The sequence below is a fragment of the Acyrthosiphon pisum genome, chromosome A2, assembly GCF_005508785.2.
Source record: "Acyrthosiphon pisum isolate AL4f chromosome A2, pea_aphid_22Mar2018_4r6ur, whole genome shotgun sequence".
NCBI lineage: Eukaryota > Metazoa > Arthropoda > Insecta > Hemiptera > Aphididae > Acyrthosiphon > Acyrthosiphon pisum.
This window is the reverse complement of record NC_042495.1, coordinates 104814949-104836772: the sequence shown is the minus strand read 5'-3', so window position 1 is coordinate 104836772 and position 21824 is coordinate 104814949. Positions and strand designations below refer to the sequence as shown.

Sequence of the window (21824 nt, the reverse complement as noted above, 5' to 3'; positions counted from 1 at the left end):
TCATATTTTACAAAAAGTAAAATCGTTAAATGATTTTTCTTTTTTAAATAAACATTAAGATAAAATAAAATAAAAACAATAATAATACTAATAATTCCTATAAAATAATAGTTAACACCTATTTTAATAACTTATTAATTAAACTATGTTCATATTTCGTATAAAATAAAACATTATGTGATCCGACGGCGAACATAATATTATTATAATGTTTTTAAACAAAAATTATAACGTTCACTTTTAACGGATTTTTGATGAATTAATCAAATTCAATGAAAAATCAAATATAATATACTTTATTGTTGAAGATATTTGTATGCAATTCATTATTCCTCTGCAATATAGATACAATCATCCATATAGTTATGAATCGAAATAGCAACAATATCTACAGTAAAGTAATTAAATTAATTTTATTAGAAAAATGTAATATTACATTGGACATAAGTTTTGCATTAATTTTTATCAATTTCATATTTTTATTATGTCATTGACTTTGTGCAGTCATGCACTAAATTATTAATAATTACAATATTATATTGTTTATCAATTATTATATTGGCCACATAATCAATAACTATTTCATTATAACTATTAAGCACTAATATGTTATACGAATCAATGTTACAAATCTGTATTGGTGTTACATCATATTTTCTTGAACTTTGGTTTACGGTAACATTTAGAAAGCAAATTAATTGCACTAATTATTAATTTTACTCAACACGTTTATATGTGGTATATATTTTATTTTGTGTGCAGAAAATAACTGTTGAAACTTTTTTTTAAAGTTTTCATAGAAAAAATGGAATGTACATACTTTAGAGTAATTTAAATTATTTTAAACTCATATAGCAAATTCCCTTTGATAAAATAATCATAATAACGTTAGGTACCACAAAAGTAGTGTAACATTTCAATACCTTTAGTATACCTTGATACTTGAGTAACCTGCATACCATGAAAATAATGGATTCAAAATAGTAAAAAAGTTTTATCATTAGTTTTAGGAAAAATTTTAGTTCGCCATCTTCACAACATTAAAATTTTATAAAATATTACATTTTTCAATTTTACTAAATATGAACTATTCGTTCATTGTTCGTTGAAGTTTATTATAATAAACTTATTCAGTTTATAATAATAAATAATAATTACAATTTTTGAATTCATTGTTGAGACAATTTAATGAATGAGTATAATATATTGTATTTTAAAGTTAAAAAAATATCAAATGATATATTATTATAATGTTACAAGTTATCAAGATTGACTGTTTACACTCAAAATGTATTATGAACTAACAATCTAGTAGGTACCTATTATGTTTTTTTTTTAAAAAATAACATTTTTAAATATTTTTAAACAGTGAAGGTGTAGTAGGTACCTACTTCTAAAAATGTAGATCTATAAATATATATTTAAGTAATATTTAAAATTATTATATTACACAAATGTTAAGTAGGGCACTGTACTTTTTAATTACTATATTATAGTGATTATAGGGTGTTGGTGTATGCGAATAATAATTCATATCTATTTTATCAAATAACTAATAGACCATAATATAGTGCCTACCTACCTAGAAACTATATTATGGCCTTCGCGAAACACATAGGTTTAACGTACCTAATATAAAACCAATGAAATAATAAAAATTATAGTTAGTACAAATACAGTTCTGTTAGTTATTTTTTTACTCGTAAAAATTTAAAAACGAATATTTTATGTAATTCCAAAATTATTGGTATAAAGTTACTATTTTACTTGCCCCATTTCAAGTCGAAAACCAATATAATAACAATAAGCAATTTCATTGCCTTGAGAATTTTTAAATACATTAAGAGAAATATTAATATTACTATGACTAATATTAGATTATAAGTAATTTTTATCTTGCCCCGTATGAGATTTTATACTGCAGGAGCGCTTATCCAATTTAATTTGTTTTTGAAAACGCCAAATTTGTATTCTATTATTATAACATTATCGTTACGTACGCAGACAACCGTAAAAAAATTAAAAAAGGTGGGTAAGTGGATGTCGCTCTGCTGTACAGTAGGTTACAAGTGGGTCACTGTATAATGGATAGAATTAAATTTGAATTCAATGATATAATATCACTGTATAAGAAAAACGTTTCTGAGCGGAGACGGTATTCCAGTCTAGGTTTAAGACATATTATCTACTTATATCTATGGTATTAAAAAAAAAAATGACATATAATAAATTACAAATTAATCATATCACAATATCCATTAGGTAGTTATAAGTTATGACGCGTTATACATCAACAAACTGTGATACTATCATAGATATATAATAGTATACTTTAGAAGTTTCAAGTACCCACGAATAATATTATACAATCACAACAAAATAACTAAAATAGTCATTCTAGGTTTTTTTATATGTAATTTCGTCCAAATTTGAACTTCAAATGAGTATAAAAATAAACTGTGCTTATGTATTTTTTAGATTTTTTTATAACAGAATTAACTACATGTGTGGAATCTTGTTTTAAATTTTCAATCCTCAGATATAAAAATTGAACATTTTATGAATTTTCAACTACAAAATGATTATTCAATTTTAAATTTGATAAATTTTGTCAAAATTTCAACTTCTAATGCTTATAAAAAATAATTGTGCCTATGTATTTTTAATATTTTTCAGCTGCTATTATAACAATATATCAAGAGCCTTGTATTAATTTTTTACACTTTTTGGCCCAATAGATAAAACTTTATTGATATTTATAGAAAAAAAAACTAAAAAAATTGAAAACTTACAATGTCTGTACATAGCTCAAAAAGAGTCAAATTATTTTCAAAATTTTATCGTGTATAGCAAATGCTAATATAAACATTCAGTGAAATTTTCAAGTATCTAGAGTCATTCGTTTTTTAATTATAACAAAATAAGAAAATTGTTACGTGAGAAATCGAGTGAATATCAAATGTTGTAAAAATATGAATTTCAAACGCTCATAAAAATTTAATTTAACTTGCTTGTAGACATTTTTTTTTTTTGAAAAAGGTAGACAAACTTATGAGGAATCTTGTATTACATTTTCAAATCTTAGATTTAAAAGAAAATTGTTCATGAATTTATAACTCAAAATAATTTGCAAATCTTCGTCATTTATACGTATTTTGTCAATATTTGAATTTTAGATGCTTATAAAAAAAAATTGTGGCAATGGATTTTTAATTTTTTTCATCTGACATTGAAACAATATACTAGGCGTCATCTATTAAATTTTCAAGCTTTTTTAACCAACAAATAAAATGTTATTGATATTTATAGAAAAAATAACTAAAAAAAATGGAAACTGAAAATGTCCGTAAAGAGCTTAAAATATTTAGAAAATGTTATGGTGTATAGAAAATGCCAATATAAACATTCAGTCAAAATGTCATGTACCTACGGTAATTTGTTTAAGAGTTGCACTAAAAACCAAAATCAATTTTCTCGAAAACAGATTTTGCGTAAAAATTCCCGTTTTTCTTTAATTTTTCTTTTGTTTTTCACGGTTCTTTTGAAAACTACTGGGAAATTTTTACTTTTGACCCCCCCAAAGTACTAACTAGATTCACTTTCCTATCAGAAAAGATACTGTTGAAGAAAATCCAAGCACTTTTACCGTCCTAAAAGGTGATGACAGACACAAAAAAAAAAAAACACTCACCATTGTAAAATCAATACATTCATCGTTCCACTCAAAATCTAAAATAATATCTTACAATATATTTTGTACTATGTCAATATTTTGAACTCTGTGATCGTTATTTTAGGGAGGTCTGAGATCAGCTATCCTTGCAGACGCCGTACAGAGTTTAGTGATGATCGGTTGCAGCATAGTAATCATTATTCACGGATTCTTTATAGCTAAAGGTCCACTGAATGTATTCGAAGTGACCAAGGAACGAGACAGGCTGGACTTTTTCAAGTATGCGTAGATAACCATTTACCTGGATCCATAAGACCAGTGTTAAACGATCAGCATTTTGTGTTATTTCAGTTTCAACATGGACCCCACGCTTCGTGTGTCAACGGTGTCCGCCACTCTTGGTCAGCTTTTCATGTCGCTTTCGATGTTTGGATGCCAACAAAATTTCGTTCAACGCTACTTTAGTATGGACTCTCAGAAACAAGTTGAAAAGTAATTAAATGCGAACCGTTTTTATATTCAAAATGGCAGCCATATGTTTATGTTTGGTTAGGGCATTTCTCCAAATTCGTAACGTTTGCCTAGGGCTTTGTGGCTGACCATACCGTTGATGATATTCCTCTTCAGTCTATCGTGGATTGTCGGTATGGTGATATTCACGGTGTACGCTGATTGCGATCCTCGAGCACTTGGATACATATCGGAGATCGACGAGATCATACCTTTTTACATTGAAGACAGATTTTACTTTTTACCGGGTTTCATGGGACTCGTATTGGCCAGCTTATTCAACAGTGGACTCAGGTAAATCAATTTAATTTGTCTTAATATTAATATTATTAGTACCTATCATATTTCTCCTTACGTGTCCAATAACGGAACTTTGATTTACAGTATATTAGTGTCCAACTTAAATTCAATCTCGACTGTTGCTTGGGAAGATTTTGTCTCCCAAATACCAATATTCAAAGGCGCCACTGAAAAAAATCAATTGTGGTGCATTAAAAGCATAAGTAAGTCGTAAATCTGATGTACTAATCTAACCTTAAAATTGTTTTATAAGAAACTACTATTAAGTAGCTAACCAAAAATACATTTTACAATTTAAATAATTAGTATCGTAATTTAAAATAAAGCAATAATTAAATATATCGGCATATTGCTAATAATATTTATTTGTTTTTAGGTGTAATAACTGGTTTTATAGTTATGGGTGTTGCGTTTATTGTCGCGCAATCTTCAGGTGTTATTGATGCTTCTCAGCTAATGACGTCCGCAACTAGTGGACCTCTTTTAGGAGTTTTTGTTTTAGCTATGTTTTTCCCATCGACGAATTGGAAAGTGAGTACATGAGAAATTTTATTGACTAATTTTGTATTCAGACAAAATAAAAAGGTATTTCTTATTAACTATGAACTATTTCTTTGTTATATCAATATAGTTTATAATATTTGCTTAGAGTATAAATACAATTTTATGGTCATAACTCATAGTTATGACTCATAAAATGTATAAGCATTTCAATCAATATTTTAGTACGTAGATAATATGTAGGTAGGAAAATTTAAAATAAAGATACGCAATTCTTGAAATCGATCAATTATTTAAAAATGTTAAATTATTCCATAAAACAAACACAATGATCATCAATCTTAACCCTAGAGTACCTCAGTCATTATCATAATATTGCATTTAAACAAAATATGTAGGTGCATGTAGTATGCAATAATTATTCAGACAAAATTGTGCCTTGACAATGATCGTGACATTTAAACAAAATTTTCCTATGTATTAAAACTAATTTTGCACTTACAGTTTAATTCACACTTATATAGGTTATAATAGATTACTTTCATTTTTGGTTAAGCATAATTATTCAGTGAATTCAACAATAATTTAGGTAAATATTCCTTTTAGAGATAGTATGATAGTTTATAATATAAGTAAATAATTGTTTCTACACTTAGCAAGTACCTAATATCCTAATAAAATATTATTTTGGTTCTAATATTATATGTCAATGAAATTGAGAGTAGGTATATATTTTTAACTAAAATCGGTAAAGATGCAGTTTATATATTTTATTTTTAATAGTTCTGAATTAATATACATTTTTTTATTTAAACAGGGTGCTGCTGCTGGTATGATATCTAGTCACTTGATGACTTTGTTTATTGTTCTTGGATCATTATCTATCGCCAAAGAACCTAATTATCTGCCAGTGTCCACTGAAGGGTGTACGAATACGACGTTCTCGCCACACATTGAGCCGATTTTTGATATCCAATATAATCAATACAAAATGAGCTTTTTGAATAAAACCCACGACGAAATTTCCAGTGTCCTGTCGACGCCTGAAGTCGAATCGTCCTCCACAGAGTAAGCATAACTGAAATATTATACAAACTACCAAACATAAACACTGTTGTGATAATTTTTTTGATCCGAGAGTTGGACGTTGATATAACATTGCATATTATATTATAAACTAAATCATATAAAAGCAACGATAATAATAATTATTAATTCTGCTGGTGTGTTAAAATTTAAAATCTTTATTTTTCAGCGATATACTGACAATGTTGTACTCGATAACGTATATGTACTACTCATTATTGGGCACATTTGTAACAGTCTTCGTCGGTGTCATAGTCAGCTACATGACAGGTAAAAACAAAACAGATACCAATAATTACATTCAGATCAATTGAAATGTACGATTTATTGGTGATTGCACATTTCGTAAACCATACCGTTGGTGATTGTGTTTACTTTATATTAATACATACTTATAACTCATTTTATTGAATGCAAAACATATATTATTTAAGTTATTTTATAATATTATTATCAAATATGTTTGCTTGATTGTTGTCTATATTATTTTTATGTTTCTAGAACCATTAAATTAGATCTGAAACAAACAAAGTTTTATATTAAAAAAACTAAAACTGATAATTATTTTAACTTGTGAGTTGTGACATTTTAATAATATAGTAATTTGTTTAACCTGATACAAAATATCTAGCCCATTACAATGTAATGTGTAAAACGAATAATAATCTTACCTATTGAATTTATGGTAAAATATTATAATATTACAAGAATTATAAATCAAGACGAAATACAGCTTTATATTAAAATGATAGATCAATCTTAAATTGTACTTAGGTTTCTATCTACGTTTGAATTAAATATCGAAAAGATATAATATAATATATTTGACACTTCTGAAATTTAAATTTGTGACATTATTTAATCCTGTAATATAACTGTATATAGCTAAAACATAAACATAACTAAATAATAGTTAATCTTCATTAATTATGAATTATGGTAGGTACCTAGGTATTTGTATTGGTTACCTGTAAGGGATTAAAAGATATTGGGTTTATTTTCTCTTTACTACCTAGTTACTTATAATTTATAAAGTGAAATATTAAACTTACACGTCTAAATATCTTTTATTATTACTCTGGTATTTTTATCAAATAAATACCAATAGGTATGTAATCTTAGAAATGTTTTGATTTTTATAATCTGTCAAATTTGGATGTTATTGAGTATTATAAACTATAATAATGTATGTGTTTACAAATAATAACAATTGTTTGAGAGGAAGCAGGAGTGAGGACTTTATTATTCAAAAGTATTGGTATGCAGTGACATATAGTGATGATCCGTATCTATGTTTACCTTGATAGGTATTATGTATATTACGGTGATTCTTAAATTTTAGATTCTGAGCGGAGCGAGGAAGCTATTGTTTTTACAATGGTGTTTATTTTTTTTTTTTTTTTTTATATCCTGTAAACAAAATTTTTTCTAGAAGGAGTGTTTCTATTTCAACATATAGTACCTTATCTTTTAGCAAATTGGATCAAGATGGTACTTTAGAGAGATCATTTTTCAATTTTCTCAATAGTTATTTAATGCCACAGGAAAAACCACCGGAAAATTACGAAAAAAACGCTAAAAATGGGATTTTAATTTCTAACGCTTTTTTTATCACAATAGAAATGAATAAAAAATTATAATATTTTAATATTAATTCTACTTACATGATAAAATAAATAATAACAAAATATAAAATATCCAGACTGACAAACCGTCTCCACTCAGAATCGTTTTTCTTATACAATGATATTATATCATTGAATTCAAGTCTAATACAACCATTATTCAATGACCCACTTGTAATCTACTCTACAGCAGAGCGACATCCACTTACCTGCTTTTTTTAAATTTGATGATACTGTTATTTGTGTGAAAGTGTTGATCTTTACCCATAAGGTCTTAAAAGATTTTTTTTCATAATAATTATTTTTCTAATTCTTCAAGTCGAGATAGTCAAGTTAACGAAATACCTAAGCGCTAATTTGAACTATTTATATTGGAAATAATAATAACTATTATTATTACGAATCATGAATAATAATGTGAAAAAAAACGATTAGACCTTTTACATAAACATAATATAATATCTTGTCTATATCTTTAATAACCTATAGATATTAGCTTATGAGTGATGAATGATGATAAACTAGTTTTGGTTTTGATCTTAAATTTTAATCCTATATTTCGTAAACATAATAATATATTATATAATCATTATTTTATGCTATTTGTCAGACGTCAGCGTGTATTGTCAATATTAACCGTGCCTTATAATGTTTAAATTAACTGTTTCACAATTTCAGCCATACGGACTGGTGATGACATACAATATCATCCACTTGGTTATGAACCGATACAATAGATTTTAAGACTAACCTTGTAAAAACATGGATACAAGTCAATGTTTTTCTTTAGTTGTATTTTTTTCATATACTGATAAATATTTTTTTTATTTATTTCGTTTTTATTTCACGAGAAGGTGCATTATTGTAGACCCAGCATCGTTTTCGTTCATTTTTTTTTTGTACTAAAGAATATGTTTATTTCTGTACGTAAGAATAATTAAAAATTGAAATTTTTTTGACTATTTATTGTATACTTGTCTGTCTGTTCTAGTCGGTAAGAGAATCAGTTAATACCTGTACAACTGTCCTTAAACTATTTTTTCACATTTATATATGTATCAATATATACATTTTTACTGGGTTACACACTTACATATTTAACACTTATGACTTATTTTACTAGAACATTTTTCCAATTTTTTTTTTAATTTTACGGTAAAATTTATTTTAAAATTCATACATTTGAGTAAAATATCTTTCTAAACAATTAATATAAATTATCAGATTAATATCTGATTTTAAGTATCGAATATATAATTAATAGATCGTTTATGACATTTAAGGTTTGGTTAAGTATTATACTATGAAACTTACTTGAATTTCTCGATAAGTCGAACCATCGAAGTCATTTGTGTCGAGTTATGGTTTATAACTCAAATTTCGACGTAGTTTTGGTATAACGTAAATGACGTGTATACTGTATACATAACTAACGATAATCTTAAATCGCGATTAACAATCTAAACCTAATTTAATGCTAAAAGACACAGCTTAAGAATTCATAGATGAATGGCCGATATTTAATAAACGTTGAATCTACTCTAAATTATTAGTATACATTTGTATTCATTAATTATAATACATCAAATGTCAACGTATTACAAAACGACCTAAGTCTATTTTTCTAAAACAGACTTATATCACGATAGAGCCAAGAAATATATCTAAATCAATATAAAAGTATCATAACATTTTTTCTAATTACAACTAGGTAGTGAATATACTTCTATTTTATTTTAATATAAATATTTTTATCTAGATTTGGGTTAATGTAAGTAGATAAGTAAATAAAAAAAAATAGAAAATAAAATCTTTGTGTTTTCTAATCAAATAAAAAATTGCCTATAGCTAGAATTTTTTTTCCACGAACGATTCGAGTTATCAAGGTTTTACTGTAATTACCTACTTAAGTAGATATTCCACACAAGTGAGGTTAGGTCTAACCTAGGAATGTATGTATTAGTTTTATAATTTAAAATACTAGATATACTTACTGCGTAAAAACTCTATAGGTACTTGCATTAGAAAAACGGTACCTACTGTTGTCCTTTTGTCAACATTTTCATTTTCCCACGTGATTAGATAGAACGGATGTTGTAAAATAGCAACCATTGTAAGATTGAGACAATTGCACATTTCCAATGAGTTATCGTTTTTAAATAACCAATAACGTGATTAAAATATTGTCGGACATGCTTCGTAAAGGTTAAGTTATACTGAAGAGATCAGGAGAAATGTCGTTCTGTCCTTGTAAAAATCCCAATCGTTGTACAGAAATATCATAAGAGAATCTTCACAGAGGACTAAAGAAGAGTAGTTTTCTCAAATAAATAATGAGGCACTAGACGTAATCTCAAACTAAGGTTTTATTGTGGTTTAATCTATTTTCAATTAAATTAACTTCTTTAATTTAAAAATGTAATATGTATCATTTTCTGAAGAAAAATGTCCTTTGTGTGTAGAAATTGATGTTTTAAAAAGTTGGAATAATAGGCGTTAATATTATTCTTTTTGTGTTACTATTAGCTCTTTCACATCGTTGGATGAATTTGCAATTAGAAATGTACTTTACTGAGAATAATAAAATTGAACTCTTAGTTTTTAATTATAAATAATTTTTTTATGGCAAGTTTGAACGTTATTAGGTTATTAGCATTGTATTTTTTTAAAGTTACCCTTGGGTGACAATTGGGAGTGATCTACAGACGTTTATTTACAAATACGGATTGCAAATTAAAACATACACATATTTTATGATTCAAAAGACTTACTACGATCAGTTAAGAGTTACTAACATTTGTTGTGTAAATTTTGTAAGAACAATGAAGGTGTGTCGGTAAATAGTTTCGGGGTTCTGTTTGAGTGATTCCGTATAATATTGTCTAAAATATGCTGGAAAATAAGTTTAGGTATAGCTTATATTATAACACCTATAAAAGACCCCTGTAAGAATGCGAGTTACTGAGGATCGTATTTGTTTTTTGAAATGAATTAGGTACAATTCGAACTTACATCCGGAACATCCAATATTTGATTGCTTGTTAATCACTTTAATCGCTATGTATACTTACGTTTCGGACGCGTGTTGTTTGAGTTCAATTTAATAAGGTTTTGGTACATCCGTTTAAATGATAATGGTTTTGATAGTGGAATTCACTTATCATCAAATAACAGGAAATTGAAAAGAAAGGTGATGGCTGATAGCCGAGAGTCCAGCGAGATAAGTACATAAAATATGAGGCATGTAACGTAATACATATTATTGATTAGATTACTCTGTTTTTTCAATTATTGCAAGGTTAGAGGTTTGTTGGATCTCCAGTGTGTTGAACGTAGTTGAGAATAAACACAATCATGTCGTTTCCACTCAGCTCTTCCGAAAATATTTGATACCTACATTATTATTTTTATTTTAAATAAAATTGACGACATATTAAGTATAATCTTAATAACAATATAAACTATGGTTACGATATTTATATTATACTACGTGTGTTTCGAAAAGCATTCATAATGTCAAGGAATCTATTATACTTGTATAGTTGTATACTTTGATAGTAGGTATTATAAAACGAAGATTTGAATTTTAAACTAAGGTTACTAAAAAAACATATAAGTATACAAACCATAGAATATGTAATACATTTTTCAAATCTCTATTTCTAAGCGGTAATTTATTATTAATGCTTAAAATAACGTATAATACTTAATCATTATTATCATAAAAATTTAAAACCCTAAGTTTTACAAGACGAATGATTCGAGAATGACTATTGACTAGTGCTTAATATCCACAGCCACTGCATCCCGTTTATACTTACCTTAAAACGAATTATTTGTTTGTTTAGTAATAATTCAAATATTGACGTTGAACATTATCTTACTAGTTACTATAGGTACCTGCATAAAAGTATACAACTATTTTCTTAATATTATTTCTTTAATATATATATTACTTATATACTATTAAAGGTTTCATGCACTTTAATTTTTTTGAGACTAACCTGACAATGATAATCAATGACTCAATATATCATTATCTTTAATCTCTAATTCATATAAATGATATTATTTATTTAAACATGGACATCGTCATAATGTATTATATTATTATAGGTGTATTCAACTCAAGTGCATTATTGTTATCTTATTATAATTTTGAGTGCATGATAAAATTTGATTTAAAAATTACTTTACACTTTTAACGTTAGGTAGTAGGTAGTTATTTATTTCTGTTGATCTAACTTACTGTGTAGATAATAATTGTACATACTGTTTGAATTAGATACGCTTTTAATAGGTACTTAATTAAACAAAACACTCAATTCATCAAACATTTTTAAATTGTAGAACAATAAATAGTTGATACTTATGTTATTAATAATACATAATGTATAGACATCGAATGTTGGTCCATTGTAAAGTTGGCGACTGGTGTAGGTATTAAGTATAATGATTAATAATACAAATTAGGTGTAACCATTGATTATTACAAAACCGGAATTATTTTAAATCATTGCATTCGATAAACGATTCTTAAGAAAAGCTAGGATTATCATAACACGGTTTATAATAAGTTGTAAAATATAAGCCAACCTCGTAATAGAGTATTTTAAAAAGTGAAAGCTATAAAAGCTCTATATTAAAAACGGTTTTAGTAAACACTGTACATTTTTAAACATTTATATTAAACGTTTATAAAAAAAGAAATTTTTCAGAAAGTTTCAGTTTTTAAAATGTATAGATTTATAAAAATTGAACTGAAAAAATTATCAAATTTACAAAATTATATAACCAGTGCAAAAATTGTAAAATTTTGAAAACGAATGTAGCATTAATATTTTCCATTTTCCCTCTAATAATATGGTTGGTGAATTTTCCTTACCCATAGAACTACTGAAAAAAATCAAAATATTACCTTTTTTATACTATATAGATGATATGGCTGAAAAAAACATATAATATATAAAATATTTAAATCAATTTAATTATTATTCATTCCAAATTCGAAAAAACTTAAATACTCACACTAAATAATATACTATAAATCTATTTTATTTTTAATAGTGTTTATCACTTATATTATCTAGGTTTTATTCGACCAACTAAAATAAGTAAAATAATAATAATAATAATAATAATGTTATTACTTGTACAACAAATGTATTCAAAAATGTCCACATGATTATTTCAGCTGTATGGTATCCATAATAAAAGGAAATACAATTTTAATATATAAATTCTTTTACTAAAACCATTAACTTGAGGTAAAATTTGAAATAATTAATTGTATGAAAACGAGAAAAGTAATTTTATTGTAAAAATAGAATATAAGACAAGTGTTACATTTTTTTTTTAGGAAATTAGACCATTCAAACACACGCATATTATAGTATTTTATCATAAATATGTTTTTGGGCTGGATACATGATTTTTTGATTCTGACCGATTTTTCGTAAGATTTTCGTTATTATGGATGGTTGCTTATTAACAAATCATATTTATGATTCACAGATTTTCCTTATATGGGGCAAATATCTAGAGGCGTGCTATGGTTTTTTTTTTAAATATATTTATTTATATAGTCCTGTAACTTTGGATTTTTTTCTAATTTTTCTAAATTATTTATAAATAAACCTAAAAGAATTTTTATTTTAAAATGTAGTACATAACTCCGTTTTTATTTTATTATCATTACCTACTATACACATCGTATTTTAAATTTTTCTATTAATTTAGTTATCGATATTGAGTATCAAATATAAATACAAACTATTATAATAACTTTTTTTTTTTTTTTATTGAAAAAAATGTAATGTTTACCATCTGTGTTTACATGTTATACAATAAGTAAATTTTATGAGATTTGATAGACGGGTGGGGGGAGTAACTCAGTGGCGGCACCCCGTAATTATATAATTATGTTATATTTAGAAAAATTGGTGCAGTGAATAATATAGGTAATATCAAACGTTTGAATATTTAGATAAAAATTAGTACGTGATTTATTTTAAGTAGTTAAAAACGTTGTAACACATCAAATCATCTGCTTACGAAATAATAGATAGTATTTGTACAAAAATTTAAAAGAACAATAGATATTTATTATTTAATAGTTATTACAAAATATAAAAACAAAAGGTTGTGATCTTTTCAATGATAGATTGTTGTGTTTGTAATGACGCTACACCTTTTATTATTATTGACTTGTACCTACTTGTATCAAGTTTCAATTGCTCCCATGTCAGCCAAATTTAAAAATGCATCGTAATTAATAAAATAACTATAAAAAGGCAGTAATAAGTTAGTAATTTATAAGTAGTTATTTTAATACTTTGTATATTGTAAATTATGATAAGGCGCATTTTGCAGCAGCTGTTAGGTGACGCAACTGCACTTTTCTTGTTTTGCTCTTTTTTCACACACTCCTTTGTTAGAAATAAAATTATCAAATATTTGTGATCGATAAAATAATAGGTATTAAGTAAAAACAAAAGTTAAATACGTATTTTTTTATTTTGCTAAGTGTAATTCATTAGACATTACAAAACAAAAACTAATGGTCACGAATTTTTATTAAATACAAAAATAAAATTGTCCATCAACTAAATTATTTAATATTGGATATTGACCGGTGAGCCATCACTATTTCCCGTTGTCCAACCCACTGCGTGTATAATATTAATTTCCATAGCTGTTAACTGTTTTTTGCGTTTCTTCGTAAATTAATTTTATGGTTTTTTTAATCGCCTATTAATTATAATTTATTAGAAAACGAGTGTACGTTAAATACTACTAGTGATTTTTGTACATTGAAAAAATTGTTTAAATAAACATACAGTTTACCATGCTCAAATATAATTATAAAATGTATGTATGCCATAAACTATTTTTTTTTATCAACCTTTAAAATTTAAAATTACATTTTTGTTGACCAATTATTATGCAGCTTGAAATAATATTACATTTCAATAGAAAACACAATTCCCTATTTGAAATTATTTGATATATAATATACCTGTGAACCGTATTTATATATGATAGGTACATGACCCCTGAAGGCCTTTTTTTACCTACTCCTTAAGATCTTTGTCTCCAAAATGTACAAACTGTACAAATTTTCTAAAATACTTATAAAATATATATATATATATATAGTATATAGGTATATAACTACATACACAAATACAGTTTATTAATAGGTCCTAACTATAACCAGATTATAAATCTGCATAAAATTAGGCATTGCTTAAATTTTACGTGTTTAGGCTTTACTATATATTAGTATATTACCAATTAATATTATGAGTGTAATATAATGCTCCAACTAAGAATAATAACGTGAATTTCTACGATTTATTTTATTGTTGTGCTGACGTGTTGTTTTAATAATTAGTATATTATTACAGAAGTTTTCGCATTTTTTGTAAATAATTAATTTTAAAAAATACGCTGAAGTTGGTACTAAACAATTATTTAAAAAATATAAAACCAATTTCGTTTAGATATGATTGACAAACTTCATACTTCACACAATCACACACCCAAAAATTGTACATTGCTTAGCTCATTTTATCATTTCCTTAATTGAATTAAGCCCGTAATACTCTAATTGTACGCTATAAATCAATCATACCGTAAATTTAGGTAGTAATTAAAATGATTTATTATGTTTTAAAAAAATAAATGATCTTATATTTTATACCTACAACTATGTTTGGACTCTAATACTTTTGTTGATATTGGTACATCATATACTCATATCCTGTAAATTGCATTAAATTATTCATGATAATATGGTCTATAAGTTACTATATATAATAATATATATATTAGTGATTACAGAGGGATTACTTTAATAGCAAACACTCATTGTCTCAATCCAATTATAGGTTTAATTTTTAAATAAATAAAGTTTTTACATAGTTTTAACTGTTAAAAGTGGTAGGTAGGTATTTAATTTTATTTAATGTTCTACAGCAGACCTATTAGGTGAAATTTGTTGGTATTTAAAAATAAAATATTAAATGAAAATGTTTAGTTAAAATTGTAGCATTTAAAGTTAAATTGAGTGCAATAGTATGCCCGATACATTCCGGTGGCTACTCTTCTATATATTGACATTTTTATAATAATATCCTGCTCCGGAATATAAGACTAAAGAAATTTAAAAAAAAAATCGTAAAATAAATTGATTTTTTGTTTTAAAAAGAGGGAGTAATTCCAACTACCAGCGTAACAGATGTTTTTTTCAAAAACATAAATATTAAATAAAACAACGAGCAGTTCACTCATAAAAAATCTCTCTATACATAGGTATATTTTATAATTAATTTAAAAAAAATAAATAAAACAACATGTTAAAATATTTAATGAACACATACAAAATAAATATTTACTAAATTAAATAATTTGAAATTATATTTAATTATGGTAAAGTATTGTTTTTAAATAAAACGTAATAAAAAATGTCAACATTTAAAGTTATTAATTACTAACATTTTAATATTCTTTTTTTTTTTTTTTTAATATTTAGAAAGGAATTTACTTTTTAAAACTAATTAGATAATAACGTTTAAGGATAATATTATATACGACGCACAAATAAAATGTAAAATTGACTAATAATAACCTTATTTTTTTTTATCAAATAATATTATAAATTAAAGGAAATTAATAATATTGTTTTAATGTTATTATACTCTAATAAACTAAATATTACCTAAATAAATCTCGAATGGATAATTTTTTTAATCAGAATGAAAATTTGGTAAAGTATATTCGAAAAACTTAAATTGTTTAAATGTGAACGCTCGATATAATTTAAATAACATTTATAATTGTTCTGGTAAAATAAACGTTAAACTTACCTCTTTCGTCCGAACATTGTGCGATGTCGTTGGAGACAGTTACTCCTTGTACTCTATTGTGTAATCCAAATACACAGACGATATCGCCTCGTGTGTGTTGAGCTCTTATCACGTGTATTTCCGAATCAAGTGTTTCCCAAAGTATATTCTTAGCCACTTTTGAAACTTTGACCTCAAATTCACTATAAACGTAGAGGTACCTTGTATGTTTATAATAAATACGATAAAATAATAAACCAATTGTAAATAAAATTATAACAATCATTCGTTGGACATAATATTATAATTATTTCGATAAATAACTACACGCCACACTACGTAATAATAGTATGGTCATATATTATTGTACAGAGTGCATGCAAACATTTAAATCATAATTAAAACGTATTCGACGTAACTGTAGGTAGGTACCTACTTTTGACATAATTTTTCACGCGCTCGTGTTGAATGAGATTCGTTTTTTAAGCGGTTGCGTCGCGTCCACAATTATATTACTATTGCTCGTTATTATAGCAATCGCAAACACGGAAAAATATTTTACTCCCACGCAGCCATAATATTATACTCATACAGTCACATTATACTCATCAAGTCATATTATACTCATCTAGATATAATCGTATATAATTATGGGTAGGTAGGTATAATTAATAATAATATAACGAGTTATAAACGAGTCACCGTTGGTACCTGTATGGTTATTATCGGTCGGTAACGAACATTTAATTTCATAGAACTCGGTGAAAACGTAGGTATTACATATTACTATTGGAATGTTTCAAAAATAAACTCCGGGACCGCCGGACTTACCTATCTTTTGAACGAAGGCTCATACGTGTCCGATAGTGTGCCAAGTGTGAAGTACAAATACTGATAGAATAAATTATTGTTTCCACGCGTGTTTAACACAAGTTCGCGATCAAATTTCTTTCACCGCGACACTGTTGTAGGAAGTATCCAATAATTATACAGATTATTTTTTTGGCTTCGAATCGAACAATGTATTATTATATTGTCCCTACTATGTACCTACTAATTTTGATAAATTGGAACGACCAATATAATATTATAATTATTATACGATTATGTACTTCGACAAAAAATTTAAGTATATGAATACCAAAGTCACGACTTGAAAAATATTTCTTGTTTTTTGATAAGTTTTAATTTTTAATCACTCTGTATCTCAGTATGTTCAACTAAATAGGTAGTAATGTACTATCATCAGTGGTCGTACGTATATGCAGCCATAAAATATTTAAAATGTTTATTCATTCTGTTTTTCTTATTTCTTTATCATCCGACATGTCGTAGGTATGAACATATTAGTAAGTGCACATTTTTATAGTTCGTTTGTGTTCTTAGCGAAGAACTAATGAAGTGTTTTATATTTTTCGGATAATACATTTTATGGCAGTAAAAAACATCAAACAAATACACGCAACACCTTTTTAGATTTGAACCTTGAAGATTTTTTAAATTTTTTATACGTACCTATTCGAAATTTTCAAAAATTTCTTGAAAACCACACCACACAAAACACCTTTAGGTACCGATACTTCATTTTAAAAAATCTTGACCATATTTAGCCGAGTTGGATTTAGAATCGTTTTTGAATTTCAATGATGTACTTTTATATTGTTTCTTTTAAATTCAGAGACACTCACCTCAAGGTAAACCCGACTTCAGATGAATAGTCAATGATATAGTACCTACCTATTGCACTTTGGTCTATTTAATAGCTTTAATATAAATATCGGAAACACATCATCACATCGGTGTAATCACTTTTACTTATTTTCGATTGCGTTATTTTTAATTTTTAATAATATTTTATAATGCACTACACCTAATTATAGTCATACATTTGATAAATAATTGTAAATGAAAATTTGAGATTTAAATTATCTAACTATGCTCTCTTTATCACTATGAAATAAAATATTTTTGTACGTTGATTATTATATAATATTCGTATGTCTAGATAATGCTTCGTTAAAAAAAAATGTACTCTATCTTATTTGACCGATTTATTATGATTAAATTAAATAGTGCAATGGTGCATATTATGTAAACGTAACCTAGTGACATATATTATAATATGATAGCGAAACTGGATAGGCTAGTCGATTTATCTGAGTGATAATGCCAGTATTATGTCTGTGCTTTAGAGTCTGAATTCTATCGACTGTGTATTATTCTATTTTTCTTAAAAACTTTTTAAAATTTAAAAATACGATGTTCATTAGGCATAGGTATATTGCACCAAACGCCTATAACAAAAAGTATTTAGAATTATAGATTTCATTCACACCAACCCGCCACGCCGAGAGGGTTAAACGTCGGATTTAGAATCTAAACGTAATCGAACAATTTATAATCTGTATTTGATTATATCAGGTGTAGAATTTTATATTTTGTACGTAATAATATGATTATAACATGGTGTAGAAGTTGTATACTATATTAACCTATCCTAATCATCTGCTATACTTGTCCGATTTGAATTCCATAACGGAACGAGTTTTGAATTTATTTAGATTCGTACAGTATTTGCGAATACAAACATCTTTTTACGATCTTATTAAATGTCAGTTACGCGATGTCTGACAAATAATTATGAAAAAAAAAACGCCAGCAACAACATTAATCCACTATTTGTGTAGAATCATTTATGCCTATAAAATCATAATATCGAACAGAGCAATTGAACATACCTCACGTTTAATTCCGGATGAGGGTCCAGAGTCTAAATTTCGTAAATTTCGATGTAGCCAGGATTTGAGATTGGAAAAAACTTTGAATTATTCTGCTGCTGCAAAAAAAACATGCCTTATTAGCGATAGAGTTGGACTAGCTATAAAGAAATGTTCGTAACTACTAAAAAATTCGAATTCCCTGTACGTGGTATTGGTATATCACTATATCCAGATAACAATTTTATTATTTTACGATTTCACAGTGGGGAGTGGGAGAACAATAGTGCAACTTTATGCTAACAGAATGTTTTTTATGTCTTCTGACAACGCCGTTAAAACCGAATACAGATGTTTGTCTTCTATTAAGACATAATATTAGGTCAGAATATAACCTAATCTGTAGTATTTTTTTTTCAAAATTAGTATCAATTTTTCGCTCGCCCATATTCTCTGTTTACTTATAATTATATTGGAGAAAAAAAAACAAAAATCGACCGAGATGACGTATGATGACAAATGACAATAATATATTGTATATTGGCTGTTGAAATATTCGCTCTATTAAATTTGTGACTATAATAATATTATTATTAACGTCGACTATCTCCTACCATAATATTATATTCTGATAGGTACATCATTATTTATATTATTGTAATATCGTATCCAATAAATCATTACACATATTAATGTCATGCGATTTTTGCACACAGACCTGTGGAGCAAAGAAGAGACGACCAACGAGGACCTGTTGCATCCGATGAGCCTGAAAGTGAAGTCCATGTGCACCGGCGAGAAACAGCGGTACGTCACCGACGGCAAGCACAACAACGGTCCCAGCACTCTGCCGATGACCAACGAGGCGCAGCCCACGCCGCTCTCGAGCGTTTTCACCGTCAAGTCCAACTCGTCCTCGTAACCGTGTGCCCTATTTTACAACTTAGGTGCCTATGTGCAATAATGATAATATTATCCAAAATAATAATATATACAATGGTCGTGATCGCACGTCCACCACATAATATTATTATATCGTGCACATAGAACGATTGCAGTCTTCTTTGTATTATTCCTGTGCCTACATCATAAAATAATAATAATATATAATATGTAATGTCATTACAACGAAATTTTATATTGGTAAAATAATAATTATACGATACAATAATTAGGTATAGGTATTATAGGTGATGTATTATATTATAATAACTGTTAATGTTATAATTTAGACGCGACCTAACGCCGAATTTGCCCGACCCATTCCCCCACCTCAACCACCATCCCAAACCATTGATAATACTATACAATTAATATTAAATAGGCAGTATTATAACATTATTTGATATTCAGGCACGCGCGCGTTCATACTCCAAGACGTATCGTAGCTACAAGTTATGGGTAATCCCATATTATTATGATAGGTATTAGGTAGTGTATATTGTATAGTATTATGGCGTATCAAGTGATTTAATTACGTAGGAAAATCATTTTTTTTTTCATAACATTTAACAAACATTTGTACGACAGCGATAAAAAAAAAAATATGAAACAACGCGATCCTGAAAACGCGAGAAATGGAATAGGTAAAGGTACCTATGATGTCTTAACATAACACTGTCGTCTGCGAGCCAGGTGTATAATTAATGGCGATTCGCTACCGTTATCAGTCGAACTCCGTCAAAAAAATTGGAGGTCGAACGATTTCGTTCTCTTCAAATCAACCTCGCGTGATGCTTAACTATGCCGCAACAACCTTTGTTTGTCGAAATTTTTCTTTTTATAAAACTTGATATTTGAGTGTACGCAAAAATATATTGTTGTGTAAAATATAGACGTGGAGATGAATTCGGATATTATTTTGTGGTTCTGTTATTAAGTTATAATTCAATTTAAATGTTAATTTTGAGCTGACTACGGCCCAGTCCTCGACACTCCACTCCCCTCCTGATTTGTAATACGAGCAAACTATATACAAAACGGTCGTGTATATTGAACAATTTATTGTTGTAATTATTATTGTTATGATCATTTGACTGCAATATTAACATACGCGAGTTTAATATTTTATGTAGGTACTATATACCATAAGTTTTAATTTTTTTTTTTTATTTTGGTTCGTTTTCGTTTAATTTGTTTTAATTTTTAAATACAACAAAATGTTTTTAATGTTATTATTAATAATATTACAGTAATAATTCAGTAGTATTAAGGATATTATTTATTATTTATATTTATTATAGATATATAGGTAATATATATTTATAGGTATAGTTTATGATTTTACATATTTTTCAGTATTTTATAATATTTGTTCAAGAAAAAATAAAGATAACTTTATACTTGTATACATAAATTACTGTGTTATGTGTAAATAGACTTAACGAGTAGAACTACCACAGTGGCGTCATTTAAAAGGTCGTAGATAGTAGAATTTACCTACGTCCTTTTTTTTTAAAAAGGCATATACTATGTCAATAGATATAAAATTGATGGAAATGGTCAGATCGAAAAATGCTTCTAGTAAAAATATTTTACGTACGATTTAATATTTTTTTTAATC

General features: G+C 26.8%; 1 protein-coding gene across 2 annotated transcripts in view; it reads left to right on the top strand.

The window, feature by feature from the left end:
* Nucleotides 1-21113, top strand: part of LOC100158662 (sodium-coupled monocarboxylate transporter 2) — a 35222-nt gene extending 14109 nt beyond the window's left edge. The window contains exons 5-12 of one of the 2 annotated variants that reach the window (XM_001944878.5): nucleotides 3798-3952; nucleotides 4025-4165; nucleotides 4259-4477; nucleotides 4568-4686; nucleotides 4860-5014; nucleotides 5802-6052; nucleotides 6240-6340; nucleotides 19978-21113. In XM_001944878.5, coding sequence (XP_001944913.2) covers nucleotides 3798-3952; nucleotides 4025-4165; nucleotides 4259-4477; nucleotides 4568-4686; nucleotides 4860-5014; nucleotides 5802-6052; nucleotides 6240-6340; nucleotides 19978-20183 — 1347 coding nt within the window. In that variant the 3' untranslated portion in view covers nucleotides 20184-21113. Of the gene's footprint in view, nucleotides 1-3797; nucleotides 3953-4024; nucleotides 4166-4258; nucleotides 4478-4567; nucleotides 4687-4859; nucleotides 5015-5801; nucleotides 6053-6239; nucleotides 6341-8373; nucleotides 8790-19977 lie in introns of those variants that run through there. The other variant, XM_008180138.3, reaches the window with a different exon arrangement.
* Nucleotides 21114-21824: the final 711 nt, after the last annotated feature.